General features: G+C 37.8%; 1 protein-coding gene across 1 annotated transcript in view; it reads left to right on the top strand.

The window, feature by feature from the left end:
- The window catches only part of NRXN1 (neurexin 1), a 1,261,405-nt gene that overhangs the window by 1,226,579 nt on the left and 12,889 nt on the right, over positions 1 to 21,937 (top strand). The window contains exon 22 of the mRNA XM_006159011.3: positions 3,195 to 3,282. Coding sequence (XP_006159073.1) covers positions 3,195 to 3,282 — 88 coding nt within the window. The remainder of the gene's footprint in view (positions 1 to 3,194; positions 3,283 to 21,937) is intronic.

Below are 21,937 nucleotides of genomic sequence, written 5' to 3'. Positions count from 1 at the left end.
TGAGCCACTTCCTGATTTTTCATACTGTGATGATTTCTGCCAAGCATCTATTGATTTGAGACCTTTTATTCATAATACTGTTGCATGTTTTTAATTTTTGAAGGGAAAATATATGAAACTCAAGTGCATATGCATTGTATAAGGAAAAATACATTAAAAATTAAACTATAACTTTGTGAAAGGGTCATACTTGCATATAGCTTTTTTCTACTTAGAGAACCATAGGAGGTACTATTGTATGACACTTTTTGTTATTTTAGGTATTATGTTTTGTGAAAGATAACACTGAAGATATTCTAGCACTTTCTGCTTGCTGTGGAATTGTTCCAAAAGAAAATAGGTCATCTTTTAAAACAAAATTTAACATGTCTCACCTAAATAATTTGATGTGCATGAAACACTGTCCACTGAGTCACACATTTGTAGCCCATAATTTTTTTTTTTCTTTTAGGAAGCTGCTTTCTTTATTTATATGTAATTCTTGCCTCCTAGATCAGATTTGAAACTAAACAGTCAAAGATGGAAGCTTTATTCACCATAGTACCAATATAGCTATTGTATTTTGATATAAATATAAATATGAGACTTCAAATTGAGAATCCATATTTATAGTTTTTAGTTTAATGTCAATAATTAATTAGTTTTAAAATGTAATGCCAAAAGATTAAATTGGTGCTATATTCATGAAATATGAGATTGATAATACTGAAATATTTTATGAACATGAATAATGTGACCCTGCCTTAGGTACCTTTTGTGTACTAATTTAATCCTTAAAATAATAGGTATTATTATGCTCTCCATTTTTTTCAGATGAGAAAAATATGGCCTAAAACAGTTATTAAACTTTTAAAGCAATTTTAGCACTAGTGCTATTTTGATACTCAGATATATAGCACTATCGATATTTTAGGTCAGGTAATTCTTTGTTGTGTTAGAGCTGTCATGTGCATTTTAGAATGTTTAGCAACACCCCTGATCTCTACCTACTAACTGCCAATAGTAGCAGACCCTGTTCTGTCCTCTCAGTTTTGAACACCTAAATAACTGGTAGACATTGTCAAATATCCCTCTAGGCAGACAGAGATGGCAATATCACCACAAATGTGAGAGCCGTTGGTTTAAAGAAGTTACGCACATACCCCCACTTAGCAAGCATGAAACAACAGCACCACCAACAACACTGTGTTGATTGCATCAGTATATTTAAAATCCCTCAGAGAAAATGAGAAATTGCCTGGCAACCTTGAAGTTAATTTGATAGAGCAGCCTCTACAGTGGAGAAAAAAAGTAGCTTTCTGCTAAAAGTTGACCATGGAAAATAGCTGATGATTTGTTCTGGGGTGAATTGGAATGACTGACCTGCAAGACCAGATAATCCAATAATTTGTCAGTACCAAGTCAGATTAGATGTTACCCTGCAAGAAGTGGGTGAACCAAAAGGAAGATGAATCTTTGTCTTTCAAAGCTTATTTTAATGAAATACTGTTATGCTAATTGTTGATAGTTTTTTCGGACTAATATTAAGTCACACTTTCAGGAAAACTGGTATGTTGACCTTCCCCCTTTAAAATAATAGTAGTGAAATCAATGAATGCAGAGTCTCCCAACTACCTCAGAATAATCAAAAACAACAAAACATGAAACAATCTCAAAATACTATTTGGAGGCTTGTGTTTACTTAAACTTAAGCATAAGCACCTGAACAAATACTGTATTGCTAAAGAACTTGCATTTAAAAGATTTCTAAATCTAATATTTGTCATGAAAGTGTATCATACCTTGTTTCCGTTTTCTTTCTTTAAAAGAATTATCTACTTATTTCATTCCATTTGTTATTATTATTATTTTTTAATTTGACCAGACAGAGACGGAGAAAGAGAGAGAACGGGAAAGTGGGAATGCAAGTCGCCAGGTCCAGGACTCGAACCGCAGCTGGCCATATGGGAATCTAGCACCTTTAACCACTTTGCCACCTGCCAGTCCAGCCTTGTTTCTATTTTCACAATGCCACAACTTTCTTAAAATGTATTTACATTGGGTACTTGCTTAATGAACGTAATTGATACCATATTTCTGCTTTTTCTTTTAAGTGGGAGATGTATTATTTTAGTTCCACTTTTGAGTGAGGACTGCATTGATTTTAGAGTTCTGAGTATCATCTAAACAATTCTAATCTCCTTAATCTGTAGCAGATGTAATGAGACCTTTGTCTTCTTATACCTGGAGTTTTCTCTATTTCACATTGCATTAACCAAATCTGATGTAAACCTTCACAAACTCCATGCAATATCTATACGGAGTTCACTGCTGCTTCTAAGAGATAGTAAAGAACCTTTGATGTTTGTCAATGTGCTGATTATGTGACTGACTGCCAGGATTTACACACTGCTGTTTATTACAGTGATAGTTATCTTTTTTGCAATAAGTGCAATGAAGCAACCAGAATGTCACAGAGAAAATCATCACCTTTCCCCCTCTACACTCTGAATATCCTTTTCATTTATTATGAGACTTTTAATGATGAAAAGGACAATGGGGAAACAATACTTGCTGTCTTCACACTATAAAAATGATATTTGAGTGTGAAAGCTCAATGCAAATGAAGAAGTACCTTAAATCGACTGTATTCGCCTTCCTTTTTAACGAAAGAGATATGAAGGACAAGTCTTATTCTCTACTTCATCTGTGTTTCCTAATAATGACAAGCTATAGCTCAAAGATTCATCAAACTCTACCTGGTCGTGAATATAAAAGGTTACGGCTGTTCTTTTAGGAAGCCAAGCACAAGTACTACATAAAGACCACTGATGCATACGTTGTTGCACTCTGGGGCTGTCATAAATTTCAAATCATCTATTTCTGCCAGCTTGTTTTAAACCTCACTATTGCTACTACATGCAGCTGTTCTCTGCAGATGAATGGATATCTACAAGATGGTGATCACCATTTCTGTGTTCTTATGTAAAATAATGTGGACCGAAGTTTTCACAGATATGCAGACACTTCTGGGGGGGGGGGACTAAACCAAGTTCACAAATTTCAGCTGCATGTCTCTCGGAAGGGAAATATTGAATTGGCTTCTTAACTTGTGAGGTAAACACAAACTGGATATCACTAGTCAAAGAGACAACTATGAGAGGCTCTCTTAGGACCCTTTAAACTAATCCTCTGTATATCCTTCTTTTTTGCAGACCACAGATGACATCCTTGTGGCCTCAGCAGAGTGTCCCAGCGATGATGAGGACATTGACCCCTGTGAGCCGAGCTCAGGTGGGTTAGGTTAGTCGACTTTTTTTCTTACTTCCTTGGATTTACTGTAAATCTCTGTTGCATGCTACATTCCTTAGAATAGCCTTACATTAATGTGTAGACGATTACCCTATGAAGTTTTCACAGATATGCAGACACTTCTGGGGGGGGGGACTAAACCAAGTTCACAAATTTCAGCTGCATGTCTCTCGGAAGGGAAATATTGAATTGGCTTCTTAACTTGTGAGGTAAACACAAACTGGATATCACTAGTCAAAGAGACAACTATGAGAGGCTCTCTTAGGACCCTTTAAACTAATCCTCTGTATATCCTTCTTTTTTGCAGACCACAGATGACATCCTTGTGGCCTCAGCAGAGTGTCCCAGCGATGATGAGGACATTGACCCCTGTGAGCCGAGCTCAGGTGGGTTAGGTTAGTCGACTTTTTTTCTTACTTCCTTGGATTTACTGTAAATCTCTGTTGCATGCTACATTCCTTAGAATAGCCTTACATTAATGTGTAGACGATTACCCTATTCTCATTGTGAGATAGGGGTTTTTAACATGGACAAATTTTCCCAGATTTATCCAAAAACAATTTAAAACCCAAACACACCAGGAGTGTATCTTTCAGGAAAAGCAGTAGGGAATGGCACACAGGGTCGCAGCCTCACTTTCCATTAGCTCGCGAGATAATTTTGTGTATAGCAGTATAATGGGCTTTCCCTTGGGTCACTAATAGTAAAATTGTAAAGCTAAAAAATTGCAGCGTATTATGGAAAATTATGTGACCTTTCTGCTGTCAAAAATCCCCACCACTCTCTCTGCCAGCAAATTATCTTAAGCGATAGATTTTTGAATTTCGAAAGTACGAGGATTATGGCAGTAGTAAAACAAACAGCAAGCAAAGTCCCTGATACATTTAATAGAGAAATACTTGAGTTTTGCCGTGCTTCCCTAAAATTCAAGCTGTTGTGTTTTACTTCCACTTGATGAATAATTTCTTCTTTATGATATGTTCGTATCTCATCTGTTTGTGACTAAGACATAAATATTGTTTCCTTACAGCCCAACACCAGTAAATGGTGGCTGTGGACTCTGAAAATGAGTAATTATCACTTGAGTTTGATTCCAATATTCTTAATACTAAGTCTTAGAGTCACTTCTATTAATTTTCTTTGTAAAGCAGTGTTTCTAAAATTTCAGTCTTTTTTTGTTGTTGTTTAAGTTCACAAAACGGGTGAGATGGGTATGGATTACAACTATCAGTGCGTGACCTCTTTAGCGAACTTTCTGTTGGAATATGTAACTAGTTGGCATTCTTGTGAAGAATACCTCTTTTCCCTAAACCCACTTGTTCTTGTTCTGCTATTTGAGTACAAAATGTTTCGGGTTGCCTCTTCCACGTCTCCTTTTGAAAATTGCTGCCCTTACTACTCCTCACTCCTGAGTCTAAACTCTTAGAGAACCAGCTGTTGTAGAGATCCAGCTGCTGGATGCCACTGAGGAGCAGAAGCTCATCTTCACCTCCCATCAAAAGGGGCTTTGGGACGTCCAGGCCTAATGTGTTCCCCTCCTCCTTCCTCTAGGCTGCATCTTAACATCAGGACTCTCAGCAACATCCTAGATTCGCATACAATTATTAAATTTCTAGGGACCATCTCATTTAATTCCCCAATGCACGGGTCTATACAGCCATTTCCTCTCGGTTGTCTAGACAGAGATGGTCACTTCATGACACTATTCTGGGCCCCTGTGTTTAGGTCCTGTGAGGATTATGGCAGGAGTAAAACAAACAGCAGGCAGAGTCCCTGATACACTTAATAGAGAAATACTTGAGTTTTAATGCTAATTCAAAAATACTATTTTAATTAGTATTCTTACTGTCTCTACTACATGTGTGTGAGATTATATCAGTCCTATCTCTCTGCCTTCTCCTACCCTCAGATTTCCTTCAGTTTCTGTGCTCACATATCCAACCTTTCTCATATTAATCCCTCACACCAAAACAATTTTTTTTTTCTGTATTTCATCTTCTCTAAAATCTTCCAGCAAGAATTGCTTATGTAACAAAGTCTGGTGCTTATACATTGGGGTGCGTGTTTGAGTATGTATAGTAGATTGTTGTTTTCCCAATTAGCATTTTGTTGAAAATAGTGAGTTTTCGTCAGTATTTTACAAGTATTAATAACATGATAAAAACTGTATAGGTTCTTACTAATTACAGTACTTGCCAATGTTCCTCTGACCTGAATACATCTTTTGCTGTCAGAGTATAGTCTATCACCCTCTTTTTAAAGAGTCTTTATCTTGAGCACCTACTAAATCCAGTGTGAGAACTCTAATTACCCTTAAAATGATCACGTTTGCTTTTCTTCAGTAAGTTCAGTGACCCAGTTCTTCTAGCCATTTCTTATAAGTCTTAAAGGTTTTATTAACTAATCTTGATAGACTGGTTAACTGTCTCCCTGCACTGGACCTAAGAATTGAGGAAGGAGGATGAAGAGAGAGAGAAGAAGGAAAGAGGGAGATGCCCTTTTGTCATCTTCTCTTTATTCACCTGGCTTTTGTCTGATTTTTAAATACAATAACACAATGGAAAGTAGATAGTAGCTTATTAATAGCCACACTCCAGATAATCTTTGCACCTCTGTTTTCTTGACCACACTTATCACTGTATGAAGGAATTGTGCTTTCTTATCTGTTTGTTGCTTGTACATTGATGTATGACTTGCATCCCCCCACGAGAAGGTGAACTTCGTGAAGCAGAAACCCTGTTTTTCTTGCACACTGCATAGACTTGTTCTGGAAATCTTCATTCAGTTCTGTTGCATGAAAGTCTGTAGCCCAGGACACAAACACAGCAGTTACAGACTTGATCTAGTGACAACTGTTTGATACTCTTATGCCAAGCCCAATTTGACTTATCCTTCCCTTCAGTGTGTCCTTCCTCACTCTTTGGTGCTCGATTTATCAATTCTTGTTAAAACAAGGACTTCAGTTCTGTTATATCAGTAAAGTCATTGGCCATAAACCTGTCTTTTGATGTTGTCTCTCTGGTCATGACAGTGTATGCCATAAATGGCTTCTCTTTCTGTATTTCATTTCGTAAGTAAAGTCTTTCTATATTGGCTTTTTTCTGTCCAACTCCCAGATTTTATGCCAATCTTTAATGCTTCATGTGGAATTGCTCTTTCAGCAGAATTGGTTCTATTTGTATGACAGCTTCTAAGAAAATTCTTGGTTCATGTGTTTTTTATTTTTTTTTCTGTCTTCCAGATTTTTTTAAATAATTATTTTTGACCCTGTTTGGATCTGAATATTGTTTTATTACAGGGTATCTCTCCTGTAGATCTTTGGGGTTTTTTTTAGCATACTGGTTTTCTTCATTCTCATTTTTGGGGGACTGTTCATCTTGAACACAAATATACAATATTATGGATAGTAATTGTAACTGCTGATGTTATTAGACTATAACTACTGTTAGATAAATCTTGATAAAAATCACTTCATATATCAATAGGTTACATTTTAAAAAATGGACTTTTTTGAAAAATTAAATATAGAAGTAAATGTTCAGAAATGGGCAAAATTACTGTGTACATTTGCTACTCCTTAAACATGTGAAATAAAGAGAGGCACAATTACTTTTACAGATGCATGCCTAAATATCCTCTAGGTATTTCATGCTTCCTGATGTTTGCACATAAAAGTTTTCTAATCACTCTGACCCTCCTCCCACTTAAAAAAAGAAATGGCTTTTGGTCTGAAAAGGTGTCATGTTTATTATTCAGGTGTTTTGCAAAGGCTATAAATGGAACAAAGAGAAAACAACCTAGTATCTTCTTGAGCACCAGTAAATTACATATTTCATCAAGTGTTTGATAATTTTAAATTACCACCCAGAACTGTTAACTAAGAGATAAGCTGTGCAAGGAGTTTTCACAAAATTCATAGGAAATGCATTATTATGGGAGAAAAATAAACCTATGCATGGATTTCAAAAATTTATTTTACCCAAACAAACTCATACTTTAATTCTATTTTTCTGTAAATTTTGCTGTATACCTCCACTATGCTAAGCTCTGGGAGTGAAAATAGTTACACCTTGAGTTCTATTGTAATGAGGGATGTCAATCGGTTTACTCTAGACACTATTTCAGTTATTTTTTCTGATTATTGGATTCTTCACCTTTGACATTAAAACATCACCTATTTTTCAGAGTTATTGCAATAATTAAAATGAATATATTTAAGACACTTATTGCAGTGCCTAGGATAAAGTAGCATAAATTATGGCTTTTCTTTATTTTAATTCGGTTATATAAAAGAAAAAATCAAGCTTTCTCTTTTTTCTTTTACATAATGCTGTTACTTTTTCTGGAGGAAAATTGGTGGGCAACTGATGAAACCACTCAGGCCTCCTGATGAGAACTGTACATGTTGAAACTAGATCAGGGACAACCCCCTGGGTGGGAACACATGGAACTCAATTACCACACTGTCCTTCACTGCTAGCTTCGGACTCTAACTTCACACTGGTATAAACAGTATTCCAGAATATGAGAGGGTGACTTTACAATTCAGGAGGGCTAATTGAAGTTCGGTTCAGCCCACAGATAGAAATCTGAAGCGCTCATTGGTAACTAGGTCACAGGCCATCATTGTCCGAAAATACCTGCTTTAAGCCACCTAGACACATGACATATGGATGATCTTTTCTTCACACTTTTTTTCAAGAAACACTTCCACCCTCTGGGCTTTTCTCCTGGTCTGAATAAGTGGCTGGGGAAATAAATGAAGATGTAGAAAGTATGTTATAGAGTAATACTTTGCTCATAATTAGTGTATGATTGTTTGCTGTTGTTACTATTTATATGAATAAATATAACTATTTTCCAAGACATTTTTTTCACGTGAATATAAGTTTTTTTTTTTTTTTTTTTTTGAGAGATTTTCACTGTAGGGCGCGTGCGCTCGCCAGACAGAGAGAGACATAGAGACAGAAAGCGAGAAATCACCCCCCAGGGGGGATGGTCACGCCGCAATCCCTTCTCCTCTATTCTCCTCTCGGGATCTTGGGCACACACGCACACGCGCCTGGCGTGAGTTTTAAGCCACTGGGTCAGGGACACGAACCACAGTCGACTACGTGGGAGTCCAGCGACATAGCCATTACGCTAACTGCTGGTTCCCATGAATATAAGTTTTTGTGAAACACACTTCTTTTTCTTTCTATTTTTTTCCCCTCTTTTCTTTCTTTTTTTAATTACTAGAGAGTGTGTGTGCCTGCAGGGAGGTAGGAGGGACAAAGCACCACCAATGGGGCACAGCCACACCTCAGTCACGTTTCTGTCTCTCCATTCAGTCAGGACTTTGGACTTGCAGGCAGATATGCCTCTCAAGTTTCTCAGGTTGTCAGGGCTAGGACTTGAACTGTGGTCAGCCATGTGATACCACTCCCTTAACCACTAGGCTATTGGACTGGCCCCAGATTTCTTTAAAATCTTTTATTTTAGGTTTACTTTGTAAATTAACAAAATGGTAACACTACAGAAAATGCTTATTTGGGGGACCAGCAGGTGGCATGGTGGTTAAGGCATTGGACACTCCCACATGTCCAAACACAGTTCGAGTCCCAGACCTGGTGGCTTGCTTTCTCATTTCTGTCTCTGTCTCGCTTTCTGTCTCTCTCTGGTCAAATTAAAATAAAGGAATAAATAAATAAAATTAAATAATTCTTTAAAAAATGCTTATTCTCCAAGGTGACCAAATTAGTACCTCTTAATGAGGTAGCGTTCTTCTAAATAGAATCCTTTCTCAAAACCACTGAGGAAGTTAGAAAAAGGTATTTTTTTATGTTGATACTTAAGCCCACAAATGAGCATAATGACTCTCTTTGGTCTGGGCTTCCTGATTAATAACTCTAACTTGTGATCTGTTATGAAGAGAACAAGACCAGCCTCCTATTTCCTGGGAACCCTATTTAGGAGAACAGTTTTCTCTAAGATGTGTAATGCTAAGAATGTTATGTCAGTTCATGTGTGTGTGTTCATGCTCACTTGCTGGTAGCTAATAGGGTGTCCAAACACTTTCAAATAAATTTTTAAACCTTTGTCAAACCAGAAAAAGAAAAGTTCTATTGAATAATAAAATATCTAGTTATCAAGAGAAGAAAAGGATCATCCATTTTTGTGACATCTCAAACATGAACTCAGTGAAGATCAGGTGATTGGTATAGCCACTCCAAGGACAATTTTTTTTTTTTTTGAGAGGTTTTTGCTATAGGGCACATGCACTCGCCAGAAAGACAGAGACAGAGAGACAGAAAGTGAGAAATCATCCCCCGGGGGGATGACCTTGCTGCAGTCCGTTTTTCCTCCATTCTTCTCTTGGGATCTTGGGCATGCATGCACACACATGCCCAGCATGAGTTTAAGCCACTGGGTCTGGGACTCAAACTGTGGTTGACTACTTGGGAGCCCAGTGACATAGCCATTATGCCAACCGCTGGTCCCCCACAAAGATAATTTTTGATTGCCTATTAGTTGGATCAGATTGATCAGGTTCAGATGATATGAGTTCTAATAGGTAACAATAGTAACTAGTGTTTAATGAAGATTCATTCTGTGCTCATCATTGTTCTTGGTCCTTTCAAGCACTATACTGTTTAATTAGCTTATGAATCTCTTAGGAGATACAGAGAGATTCAAGTTACTTACTATAACATGAAAGAGTTAGTAATAGCTCTCCTTTAGTAAAGGTAGGCTTTTAGTTTCTTGAAATGCAGAAAGCTGTTCCTCTAAAATTTGGACACTTCAAAAATATACAATTAGTTTTTTTAAATGTTCATTTAAATAATTTTATGGCATAAATTTAAATTTGATGGCAAAAGGTTCTTTGCATGTATTACTATTCATTATGCTAAATTTGCAGCAATTATCATGCAATTTTGAATGGGTTTTCCACTGTGCTATTTTGAGAAAAGATCAAAGGATTTCTACTGAACTGATCCTATTAGCCACATTAGGAATAAAGATATGTATATTGAACAAGGTGCATCTTTTCATTAAATAAGTAATCACAGTCATTTAAAGGAATATGTCACTTATTAGATCATATTTTTAGAGCCTGATTAAAAGATAATTTCATTCCACATTTAAATTTTAGGTATTTATTCTGTAATTATTTGAAAGTGAGTTTAATTAGCTCATAATAGCCAACACATTGCTGTTAAAATGGAGGATTTTGAGCTACTGCCAGAAAAACAGCAGCAATGAACATTCTATTTTGGGGAATATCCAGAGTATCTCCTGAGTCCCAGTCCAGAGTAGGTGCTGAAGGTCAAGCTAATCATATGGTACAGAACAGGGAAACTGGAGTCTGGGCACTGATGCATTCATTGGCTTTCACGGTGCAACTTGCTGGTGTAGGAAGCAGTTTTTAAAATATAAGTTTAATTATCCAGAACACTGGAGTAAAAATAAATGGCATGGAACCAGCCAGTGGTGTTGTGGTTGGCCAGCAGGCTCCTGCACAAGAAGTACTTGTGTATGCATGCCCAAAATCCAAAGAGGAGAATGAAGAAGGGATTGCAGCATAGCTATCCACCCTGCAGGGTAATTTCTAATCTCTCTCTCTCTCTCTCTCACTCCCTGTCTCCCTTCACAGAGTGCATGTGCCCTATACCAAATTTAAATAAATTAAATACATAAATAAATAAAATGCTATGTAGTTAAAATAGAATAGAATCATCAGACATCATTTGCTCACCCTCACCCTGCTTTTCTGAGGGCAGTTTTGTCAGAATAAAAATGAAATTGAACAAGGCTGGATTGGTGGCACAGGGGTAGAACACTGCTTAAGTGAAGATGTGCTCCCATGGTCCTGACTGGATGGAGGAGCTACAGGGAGGGAAGTGGTGGCATGACATGAGACCCTATTGAGGATGATTGCATTTCTCTTTCTTTCTCATTCTGTCTCTTAATCTCATGAAATAATTTTTTTAAATGTTTAAAAAAGTTAAATCGAACAAAGTTGAACATGCAAGGAAAATTTATTCAAGAGAATTGCAATAGGAGAGGGAAGCCAAAATTCAACCTGACTTGAGCTGAAAAAAGGAAAGAAACAGTGATGGAGAGATTTTTTTTTTAAGAATAATCTAATTGAATTGAATTATTTATTTGAATAGGACCAGAGAGAAACAGAGAGAGAGAAAACAAAAAACCAAGCCACCAGGTCAGGACTCAAACCGCTTTCAGCCATGTGAGAGTACAGTGCCCCTAACCACCACACCACCTGCTGGTCCCAGTGATAGAGTGTTTTTAAGAGCTGGGATGGAAGGATTTGGGGGCCAATTGTCTTCATCAAGGGAAAAATAAACTTTCTGTTTCACTTATCTTCAGCACAGGAGTTAGTTTACAACTTAGAGCAAATATCCTACCAAAGTTAGGCTCCTGCAATTTCTAGAGGATAGGACCCTATCTTCCTTGATGGTTACATGACAAAGAAATGGCTCTAAAGTCCTTGATTAAACTGATTTTTAAAAAAATAATTATTTGTTTATTTGTTATTATTTTAAATTTGACCAGAGAGAGAGAAATAGAAAACGAGAAAGCAAGCTGCCAGGTCTGAGACTCAAAATGTGGTCAGACGCATGGGAGTCTAGTACTTTAAACATCATGCCACCTGCCGGCTCCTAAATTGATCTTGGGATGTAAAACATGAAAAGACTTTTAAAAATATTTACATATCCAAGAGGCAGAGTATTTGGAATAACACATTTTCTAAGGATGGAAGGTCTGCAGTCTTGGAGCAGGAAGAATCCAGTCTATAGTTTGATCAATGTAAGGTCAACTTTGCCAGCAATGAGTTTTCTTTAACCAAAATTGGTTCCTAACAGGAGACCAGCAAAAAATAAAATAACAAAGAAAAGGTTTATTTTTATTATTATAACTTAATTTCTTTTTATGTTTCAGAATACAGAAATTTTAGCATAATGGCTATGTCACTGGACTCCTGTGTAGTTGACCACGGTTTGCGTCCCGGACCTGGTGGCTTAAAACCCACGCCGGGCGCATGCACGTGCATGCCCAAGATCCTGAGAGGAGAATGGAGGAGAAGGGATTGCGACGTGGCCATCCCCTCTGGGGGGTGATTTCTCGCTTTCTGTCTCTCTGTCTCTCTCTGTCTGTCTGGCGAGCACACGTGCCCTATAGTGAAAAACCTCTAAAAAAAATTAAGAAAAAAACAATATAATAAGATTTTTGTCACACAGCAGAAAAGCTCTTAACAGCATTTTGTAAGAATTGTGATATGGGGGCCAGCAGGTGGTGTAGTAGTTGGGGCACTGGACTCCCACATGGCTGACTGTGGTTTGACCTGGCGGCTTGCTTTCTCACTTTCTCTCTCTTTTTCATTTTCTCTCTCCATGAGCATATGTGCCCTATAGCAAATTTAAATAGTAATTTAAAAATTAAATAATTATTTCAAAAAAAAAAAAAAAGGAAAAATTGTGATATGAGACAGGAAGTGAGTATTAGTTACAAGGGGGACTCTGAAATCAGATAGACCTAGTTTGAGATACAGCTCTTTCCAGTCTTGGAAAATTTACTTAATCTTTTTGATGTTCAATTTTCTAGTCTGTATAATTAAAGTTATAAGGTTATTATGAGATTGGAAAAGAGAGATGCATACACAGTGCTTAGCAGAGTATCTGGCACATACTAACAGCTTAATAAATAATGTTGTTAGGCCAATAGGTGGTATAGTGGTTGAGGCTCTGGATTCCCACATGACTGATCATGGTTTGAGTCCTGGACCTCGAGGCTTGAAACTCATACTAGGCGTGTGTGCGTTCACGCCCAAAATCCCCAGAGAAGAATGGAGAAGGGACTGCGGCATGGCCATCACCCTTGAAGGGGGTGATTTCTTACTTTCTCTTTCTGTTTTTCTCCGTCTCTCCAGTGAGTACACACCCCTTATAACAAAGAGCTCTTTAAATAAATAAATAATGGTGGGACCAGCAGTTAGTGTAATGGCTATGTCACTGGACTCCCACGTAGTCGACCGTGGTTCGAGTCCCAGACCTGGCGTCTTAAACTCACGCCGGGCGCATGTGCGTGCATGCCCAAGTTCCCCAGAGGAGAATGGAGGAGAAGGGATTGCGACGTGGTCATCCCCCCTGGGGAGTGATTTCTCGCTTTCTGTCTCTCTGTCTCTGTCTGTCTGGCAAGCACGCACACCCTATAGCAAAAACCTCTCCAAAAAGAAAAAAAAAAGAAAGAAATAATGGTGTTGTGTCTAATGATAGGTGGAGGACTCACTGCTGTTTTGTGCCAGTGGCTGCACCATTCTGCCTTGCAGTGAGGTCCCTCAGAAAGCATATAGATTTAATCTGAGTGAAAAAAGCACAGTCCCTTCTGGTGTTAGAAAGAGTAGGCTCTAATGTTAAAACATCTTAACTAAGGAATGATTGGCTGCTTATAATAATTACTTGAGAAGTAAGCAAGTTTACTGAGTTAGATTAAGCATTTACTTAAAAGTCTATAAAAATAGATTGCTGCTAATTCAGAACCCTCCTACAATAAGTAAAAGAAAAATCTGTTCAGTAATGAGTACAGAAAAAGTTTTTAGGAAGCCTGCATGTATCCAGCCTTAAAGTGTTAGTAACCTGTTTCACAACCCAAGTCTTTATTTTAAAATACTGAAGTACGGGGACCAGCAGGTGGCATGGTGGTTAAGGCACTGGACTCCTATAGGGCAACTGTGGTTCGAATTACAGACCCAGTGACTTGAAATGCTCATTGGATGCTTGTTCCTATGCATGTGTGCCCAAATCCTGAGAGGAAAAGAGAGGAGGAAGGATTACAATGTGGCCATCCCCTGGGAGATAATTTCTACTTTCTCTGTGTCTCTGGCAGGCACATGTACCCTATACCATAAATTTCTCTAAAAATAAATAAATAAAAATAAATGAAATGCTAAAATACCATACAGTCCTTTCTAAAGTGTTCTGTTAATGCTTTGGAAGGAGATAAGGAGTTATATTTCCATACTTTAAAATGGTCACTAACCTTGATGGGACAAATGTAGTATAAGAGTTCAGGAATATGGGACCAGCACTTAGCATAATGACTATGTTGCTGGACTCCCATGTAGTCGACCATGGTTCAAGTCCCAGCCCCAATGGCTTAAACTCTCACTGGGCGCGTGTGCGAGCATGCCCAAGATTCCGAAAGGAGAAAGGTATTGTGGCATGGCCATCCTCCCTGGGGGATGATTTCTTGCTTTCTGTCTCTCTGTCTCTCTCTGTCTTTCTGGCGAGTGCATGCGCCCTATAGCAAAAAACCTCTCAAAAAAAAAAAAAAAGAGTCCAGGAATATATATCTCTTATAAAAACATAAAGCCCAAGAAGAAAGAAGTTATGTTCTTTTGTCATATATACCAAATCCCTTTCAATAATGGAATTGGTTTCCTTTGGAGTTCTCTTGGTAACATACTAATTACATTTCCTCAGATGATATCAGAGGCAAGCCAGAGTATTCCCAATACCATGTTATGGGGCACGCCGCCTCCATGAAGAGCCAATTTCCTTTCATTCTTGGCTTGAGTACTCCATGGCGCAGCAAATGCTACATTTGGCTGTAGCCTACACGTAACATGTTGTGTGGTGATTAGATCACTGTCATCATTAATAGCTCCTTACTGCCCATCCACAGGGTGACAGAAGACACGTGGCATTGGTAGTAAAATAGAAAAGACAAAAATACTTCATTGGCTTTCCAGGTTAAAAGAAATATGTATTTTTTTTATGTTTGTCATTTTTATTTGCAAAACTTTAGGTCCAAGTTTGAAACTGCAGTATTTTTACACTCAAGACACAGTCAGTCATGCACAATCCATATTTCAACTTTCTATTGTTTCAACTAGAATTTAAAATAACAATATTGGAAACAAAAATCCTTTAAAAGATTGAATGCTGAGGTCAGGAGGGTGGAGCCATACCATCAACAGGGCTACAAAATAAATAACTTACTTAAAAAAATAAGTCAAACATACAAAAAGACCATACATATGATCCAAACTTACAGGAGAATTTTATTACACATGGATTTACAGATAACACATTTTAACAAAAGTAATGTACAGCGGGACCAGCAGTTGGTGTAACGGCTATGTTGCTGAACTCCCATGAAGTCGACCACAGTTCAAGTCCCAGACCTGGTGGCTTAAACTCACACCGGGCGCATGTGCGTGCGTGCCCAGTTCAGCCACCTGCAATCTAATCAGAAGTGAATCATTCAACTTCTGTGTACTTGACTTTTTGAACTAACAAAATGATATGAATAAATGTTAAATACTCATGGCGTGATTGTGCTTATAAAAATGAGACAGTACTTGTAAAGCAGTTAGCATAGTCTGCCACATGGAAACTTCCATAATACAAATGATCTTTTATGAAAGGTCTTCCAAAAATTCTGTAGCATTTTATGAAATTTTACAAACCTGTTATGAAAAATATATGCTTGGATTTCAAAAAGTTTTTCCACCAAAATAAACCTGTACTTTCATTCTCTTTTCCACAAACTTTTTGAAGTCCCTTTGTATTGGGAGTATAAGCAATTTAAGGTGAAAGCCACAACACAAATGTAATAAACACGTATTCTCAAACAAAAAAGGGAAATGTTGGTCATTGACACTTTAGCATCTGGGAAGTTTTTGTAAAGTTTTTCTAAACTTTATCAGCATAACATATTTCTCAATAACCACTATGAAACTAGTAAGTCAAAACTAGAGCATCATCCCGAGAAATTTAAGGTTGTGATGGTGGGAGGAAGGTATATATCGTCTGCCATTCTTATTTTTGGAGAAAAAAGATTTAAACCTCTACCCCACAGAGCTTTTTTTTTTTTTTTCCTTTGGAGAGATTTTCGCTATACGGCACGTGCACTCACCAGACAGACAGAGAGAGAGACATAGAGACAGAAAGCGAGAAATCACCCCCCAGAGGGGATGGCCACGCCGCAATCCCTTCTCCTCCATTCTCCTCTTGGGATCTTGGTCATGCACGCACATGCGCCCGGCGTGAGTTTCAAGCCACCAGGTCCGGGACGCGAACCGCGGTCAACTATGTGGGAGTCCAGCGACATAACCATTACGCTAACTGCTGGTTCCCCCCCCCCACAGAGCTTTTGAGAAAAGGAATGATTAATATCCTGCATTCCCTTATCATTCCCATGCCCTTCCTCCTAAATGCTCAGGAATATACTGGGCAGCATGACTTACTGGGTACACCCACCCAGCCAGTCTTCCACCATGATAGATGGCCCGTCTTCCCTACTTCCTAATTCTAGGCTTCACCTGCTTCCCTCTAATGGGCTCAGAGGGGAAGTTGTCTAATCTTTCCCCTTAGCTATTGCACTTTCACCAAAAAGAATGTGATCTTTTCCCAAGAAAAGAAAATTGAGACAGCAGTAGTTTCATGACAGGAATATAAAGATGATCGCCCAAAGTGAACAGACCCAGTCCTAAATCAAGAAAACTACCCATTACAGGAATGACTCGGCTGTAGTTCTGTGCAGGTCCCCTGGTGAGGAATGGTTCGCCTAGGACTCAGCACCAAGACTGCAGTAGAAACTACCCTGGATCCAATCCAGGGTACACTATGGAACTCCAGAGCAGGGAAGCAAAGAGAAAAAAGAGCTAATTTAATTTTAGGAAGAAAACTCTAAAGCCTAATCAGGAGGGTTATTATTTCCAAGATACTGAGCCTTGCTATCAGTTATTAGCAAAGAGAGCTTTTAGATGATTGATTTCATGACACCTAAAAACATAAAATATCATAATAAAATTTTGAAAAGAGGGAGAAATCTAATTCACTCCAACCAGAGGAGCCCGAGAGCACTGATCCATTAAAGATGGAACATTTTACAGATAAACAGAAACAGGCCCCACGTGCAACACCACAACTAATGGCCTGAAACAACGTGTCTCACAATGTAAGTGGCCATTTTTGCCACCTGAATTCACAGGGCCTCCATTCATGAAAGGGAAGTCATCAACTACAGCTACCCCTACAGAGATAATGTCCTTGGTGGTCACTGCTACAACCGAGTGAGCCACGGCATGCGGTCCATAAGGCAGAATTGTCTAATTGTTGGAACAGCTACTGGTTCAGTGGCTTTTGTGTGGAAGACAGGGAGAATAATCAGACCATCACTGTTTTTTACAAGTTCTTTATTCTTATCAGAGCACTTTCACATTTATTGTTCTATCTGATCTGATCTTCACAATGATCCTAGGAGGTAAATAATTTCAGTGTCACAAACCTTGTTCCCGATGAAGAAATTATCGCAGCAGATAATGAATTGCCAACTGTCACTCAGCAAATTAAACACAGTGCCTGGGAAAGAACTTAATGCCAAGCCCAGTATTCTTTTTACCACTCTGCATTGTTTCACTAAAATTCTGCAAACTCCTGTTACAAAGGATAGAGGGCAGGAGGTGAAGTGGAATGTGGCTGGAAAGAAAAGACCTGGACAACTGCTTAGAAAAGACATGTAAATTGTTAAATGCTCTTAATACCTAAGTCAGGGATAAAAGTGGAAATAATAACAAATTTTTCAGGATCACAGGTACAGATGCACTGAATGTATGAAACTGAGGTAGCTATAGACAGACCTGTATTCAATTTTTACTGTGCCACTGATAAAGCCTAAGTAACCTATCCTCTTTGAGACTTAGTTTCTTTTCCTGTAAATTTATAGTAATACCCATACCACAGAGCTGTAATAAGGACTGCATTCAGGTAATGGGTGTCAAGCACACAGTACACAGTCTACCATATAATAAATAATCAAAGTAATAGTTGTTAATAGAATAAGAAAAGAAACGTAGGGGTTGCATTATTACAAGTCATAGTAGCTGAGCTGAGCATCTCTGACAAGTAATGTTACAAAACCTACTAAGTAAATCCATGTAATATTGGGAGAAAGTTCAGTAAACGAGGTTTAATAATGCAACAAATATAAGCAAGTTAACACCAAGGTATCGTGATGTCTTTCCTGCATCTCTTCAAAAGCTTGACTTTGCCATCACGGTGGAAAGTGGGGAAGACAACCTTAGTATCTTCTGTCAGAGAAATTGAAGGAATGCTGCAGTATTCGCATGCAGGGGGATGGCCACTCCACAATCCCTTCTCCTCTGTTTACTTCTCAGACATACATGTGTGTGCACACATGCACACTCCTCATTACTCAAGCAATAGTCATGGTGCCATTTTTATTTTATATAAGCCAGGTTCTCCTACAGTTTCTGGTTTCAGCCTTGAGAATTCCATGGAATGAATCTCCTGGTTTTGTATAAAGATAGATTGTTCAAATTTCTATATGTCAAAAAGTGAAATCCATCTTAAGAAAAGTAATATCTGGGCATATATATTTATGGGTGTTATAGTCAATGAGCTCCCAGGAAGAGAAGCTATTTTGCTAACAGGGAGCTTATTTGAGTAGAAATCAGTAATAAAGAGTATCATTTACATTTTAAAATATAGCTCTTCTTGCATTTCCTGAAATATAATACATTTTGATGAAAAACTCATACAAACTCTCCAGGGTCCCCAGCTTTGAAACTGATTTTCTCAATTATTGCTTATATGGCTTTTCTTCTCCTTGACAATTGTGGAGAGTTTGGTCTGAGTAATGAGGCCCTTTTCAACTCTCTCACTCCAGTAGAATAAGAATAAAAAATGCCCTAGAAACTTCTACAACTACTCTGCTGAACTGACAGAAGAGCTCCAAGTTAGCCCTGCCAACTCTTTGTAGAGCTGTGGATCAGGTGATGCTGATGTGAATAAGATACTCAAATGAGTCACACTGAAGACTGAGTAGAATGAATATACTATAAGGTAGTGCCTAGATCATGCTATATACCTTACTATGGTCATTAAATAGGTATTTTTTAATTTCAATAAAAGCAGTTTTAGCTTTAATATACCAAAGAAATGCTAAGGAACTTTGCTTAAAACTTAAAGCCAGGAAACAGGTTAGGATTCTGTTCAAACAGTAGGTACATGAACCTACAGGCAACTCAAGACAGGACAAAAATCCTCAAAACTGGAAAACAAAGTCTAGAAGAAAATCAGCAATGTTTTAGTCAAAAGTCATAAAATTCTATTTTAAATAACCTAGTGACTTCAAATCTTGGGATTAAAGCAGCCTGTTAAAGCATAGGAAAAGCAAATGCAGTATTTGCATTAATGCACACTGATCCCAATTTGCCTGAGCACAGAAGTGATTTCTGGTTTAGTGAAGTAAGTATCATGTTTACTTCTTTTATTGGTGATATTTTAGGGGTAGAGGTTAAGAAAGTATTGATGTAGAAAAAAAATTATAAAAAAGTATGCAATGTGAATGCCAGTGTTTTACCCATTTGCTTAACACCTTTACTTAGAACTTTGAAATCAAAGATCTCTCATACTTTCTTGGTGCTAAGTTTACCCCAGGTCACCTCTAAAAAATTATCAACTTAAAAAATATTTTTTCCTGATCAGTCAGAAAACACATAATTTTGTGGCTAGTGTCTTCAATCATCATTAGAGGTTGAAAGATGGGGGAATTGGTAAGAAAGAAAAATATAGTCACAGGAAATTATTAAAATACTAATACTCTAGTTAGAAAGAGAGAGAAAAACAATAAAAATGAACCATTTAAGCAAGATGTAACAGCAGTATGGAATTCATACTAGGATGGGTGATGTAATAGATGGTCAACAGAATTTATTTTTTTAAGTTGTCTTTGGGGTGCTTTTGTTTTTCTTTTGTTTGAGGTTTTGCCATTGGGTACATGCACTCACTGGAGAGACTCAGAGAATGACAGAGGGAAAGTGAGAAATCACCCCACAAGGAGGATGGCCACTCCACAATCCCTTCTTCTCTGTTACTTCTCAGGATCTTGGGCATGTACACACATGTGCCTGGCATGATGCTCAAGCTGCAGAGTATAGCACTCGAACCATGTTCAGCCACGTGGAAATCTAGTGTCTTACTCACCTTGCCACCTGCTGGCGCTATTTTTTTCCCAAGAATTTTCATAGATATTATTGGATTACTTTCAAAAAACAAATGAAGAATTCTTACTCACCAACATTAGATGTTCTCTTTTCTACTGGTTAGTGTGTATTTTTTACTATTCTTGTAGTGAGTTGGGTTTTCTTTTTATATCCACAGTCTTTGTGTTTTAGAGAGACTTACTCTTGGTCTGTCATATGAACTATTTTCTCCCTTTCTTTTTAATTTATATTTTCACTTTATTAATGATACATCTTGCCACACAAAAGTATTATTTGTGGAATCAAATATACTGATCTTTTCATTTATGATTTCATCCCATGGTCTGCAGTCTGCACAATAAGCTTCTTGTTCACCTTTTAATTTCTTCTCAGATTCCCCTGAAACTCAGTATGTCACAGTCACTCTGGCTTACATTTGGTTGCTAAAAAGCAATCTCCTTATTTGAGGTCATTCCACAAGTTATTTCTTCTTAGTAGCCTTCTCTGCCCACTTTTTTTTTTTTGGAGAGATTTTTGCTATAGGGCGCGTGCGCTCGCCAGACAGACAGAGAGAGACATAGAGACAGAAAGCGAGAAATCACCCCCCAGGGGGGATGGTCACGCCGCAATCCCTTCTCCTCCATTCTCCTCTCGGGATCTTGGGCACGCACGCACACGCGCCTGGCGTGAGTTCCAAGCCACCGGGTCCGGGACGCGAACCGCGGTCAACTATGTGGGAGTCCAGTGACATAGCCATTACGCTAACTGCTGGTTCCCTCTGCCCACTTTTCACCTGAGTGCTCTCTACTAATTTTTCAAGTGTCATCCTAAAGGTCACAAACTCAAAAAAGACTTTGACTCTCCAGTCTAAATCAGAAACTTCTCACATTGTACACCCTAAAACTGTAAATGTGAATAAGAAATTATAAAATTTAAAAGCAAGCTATTTTTCTATATATTTTAATACTGTTTTCAAGTGATGTAACATATTACTTATCATTTTTTGTGATTAATAATACATTAAATAAACATATTTAAAATTAATTTTTTTTAAAAAAAGAAGCTGTTGTCCTACTCCTTCATGGTACCTGAAGGTATCATTCATACCCAGCGGATACTTTCACTATGTAATTTTTGTGACTTGACTGTTCTGTAGTTGAAATCGTGGAGTATATACATCAGATATATTTGGTTACCTGCTGTACTGTCAGGGCCTAGCATAGTTCCTGGAACATTTATAGATCACTATATATTTGTTGACGTAAAAAGGGAATATTCAAAAAGAAAATTTAATAAAAAATGGGGCATTGAAGCTAATCTTCAGGAATAAGTACTATTTAGGCAGAAGGTTAAAAGGACATAGGGACAAGGAATGGAGGTAGAACTTACTTTTTGGTATGTGGGGACTTGGGGACAGCAATAATATTATGTACCTTCCTCTGAAAAACAAAATGGAAGACAGGTTTGAGTAGGTAGCTGTGAGGAGACCATGAAGGGCTGTGGGAGCAATAGGCACATTGGTACTTTAATAAACACCCTGACACGTTCAGTGGTTCTAATAATGAAGCCTCTGGACTCAATTGCCATTTAAAAAAAAAAAAAAATATATATATATATATATATATATATTGGACC

Source organism: Tupaia chinensis, unplaced genomic scaffold (genome assembly GCF_000334495.1).
Source record: "Tupaia chinensis unplaced genomic scaffold, TupChi_1.0 Scaffold000622_1, whole genome shotgun sequence".
Classification (NCBI taxonomy): domain Eukaryota; kingdom Metazoa; phylum Chordata; class Mammalia; order Scandentia; family Tupaiidae; genus Tupaia; species Tupaia belangeri.
The sequence above is the reverse complement of the archived record's forward strand: the minus strand, read 5'-3'. Positions and strand labels throughout refer to the sequence as shown.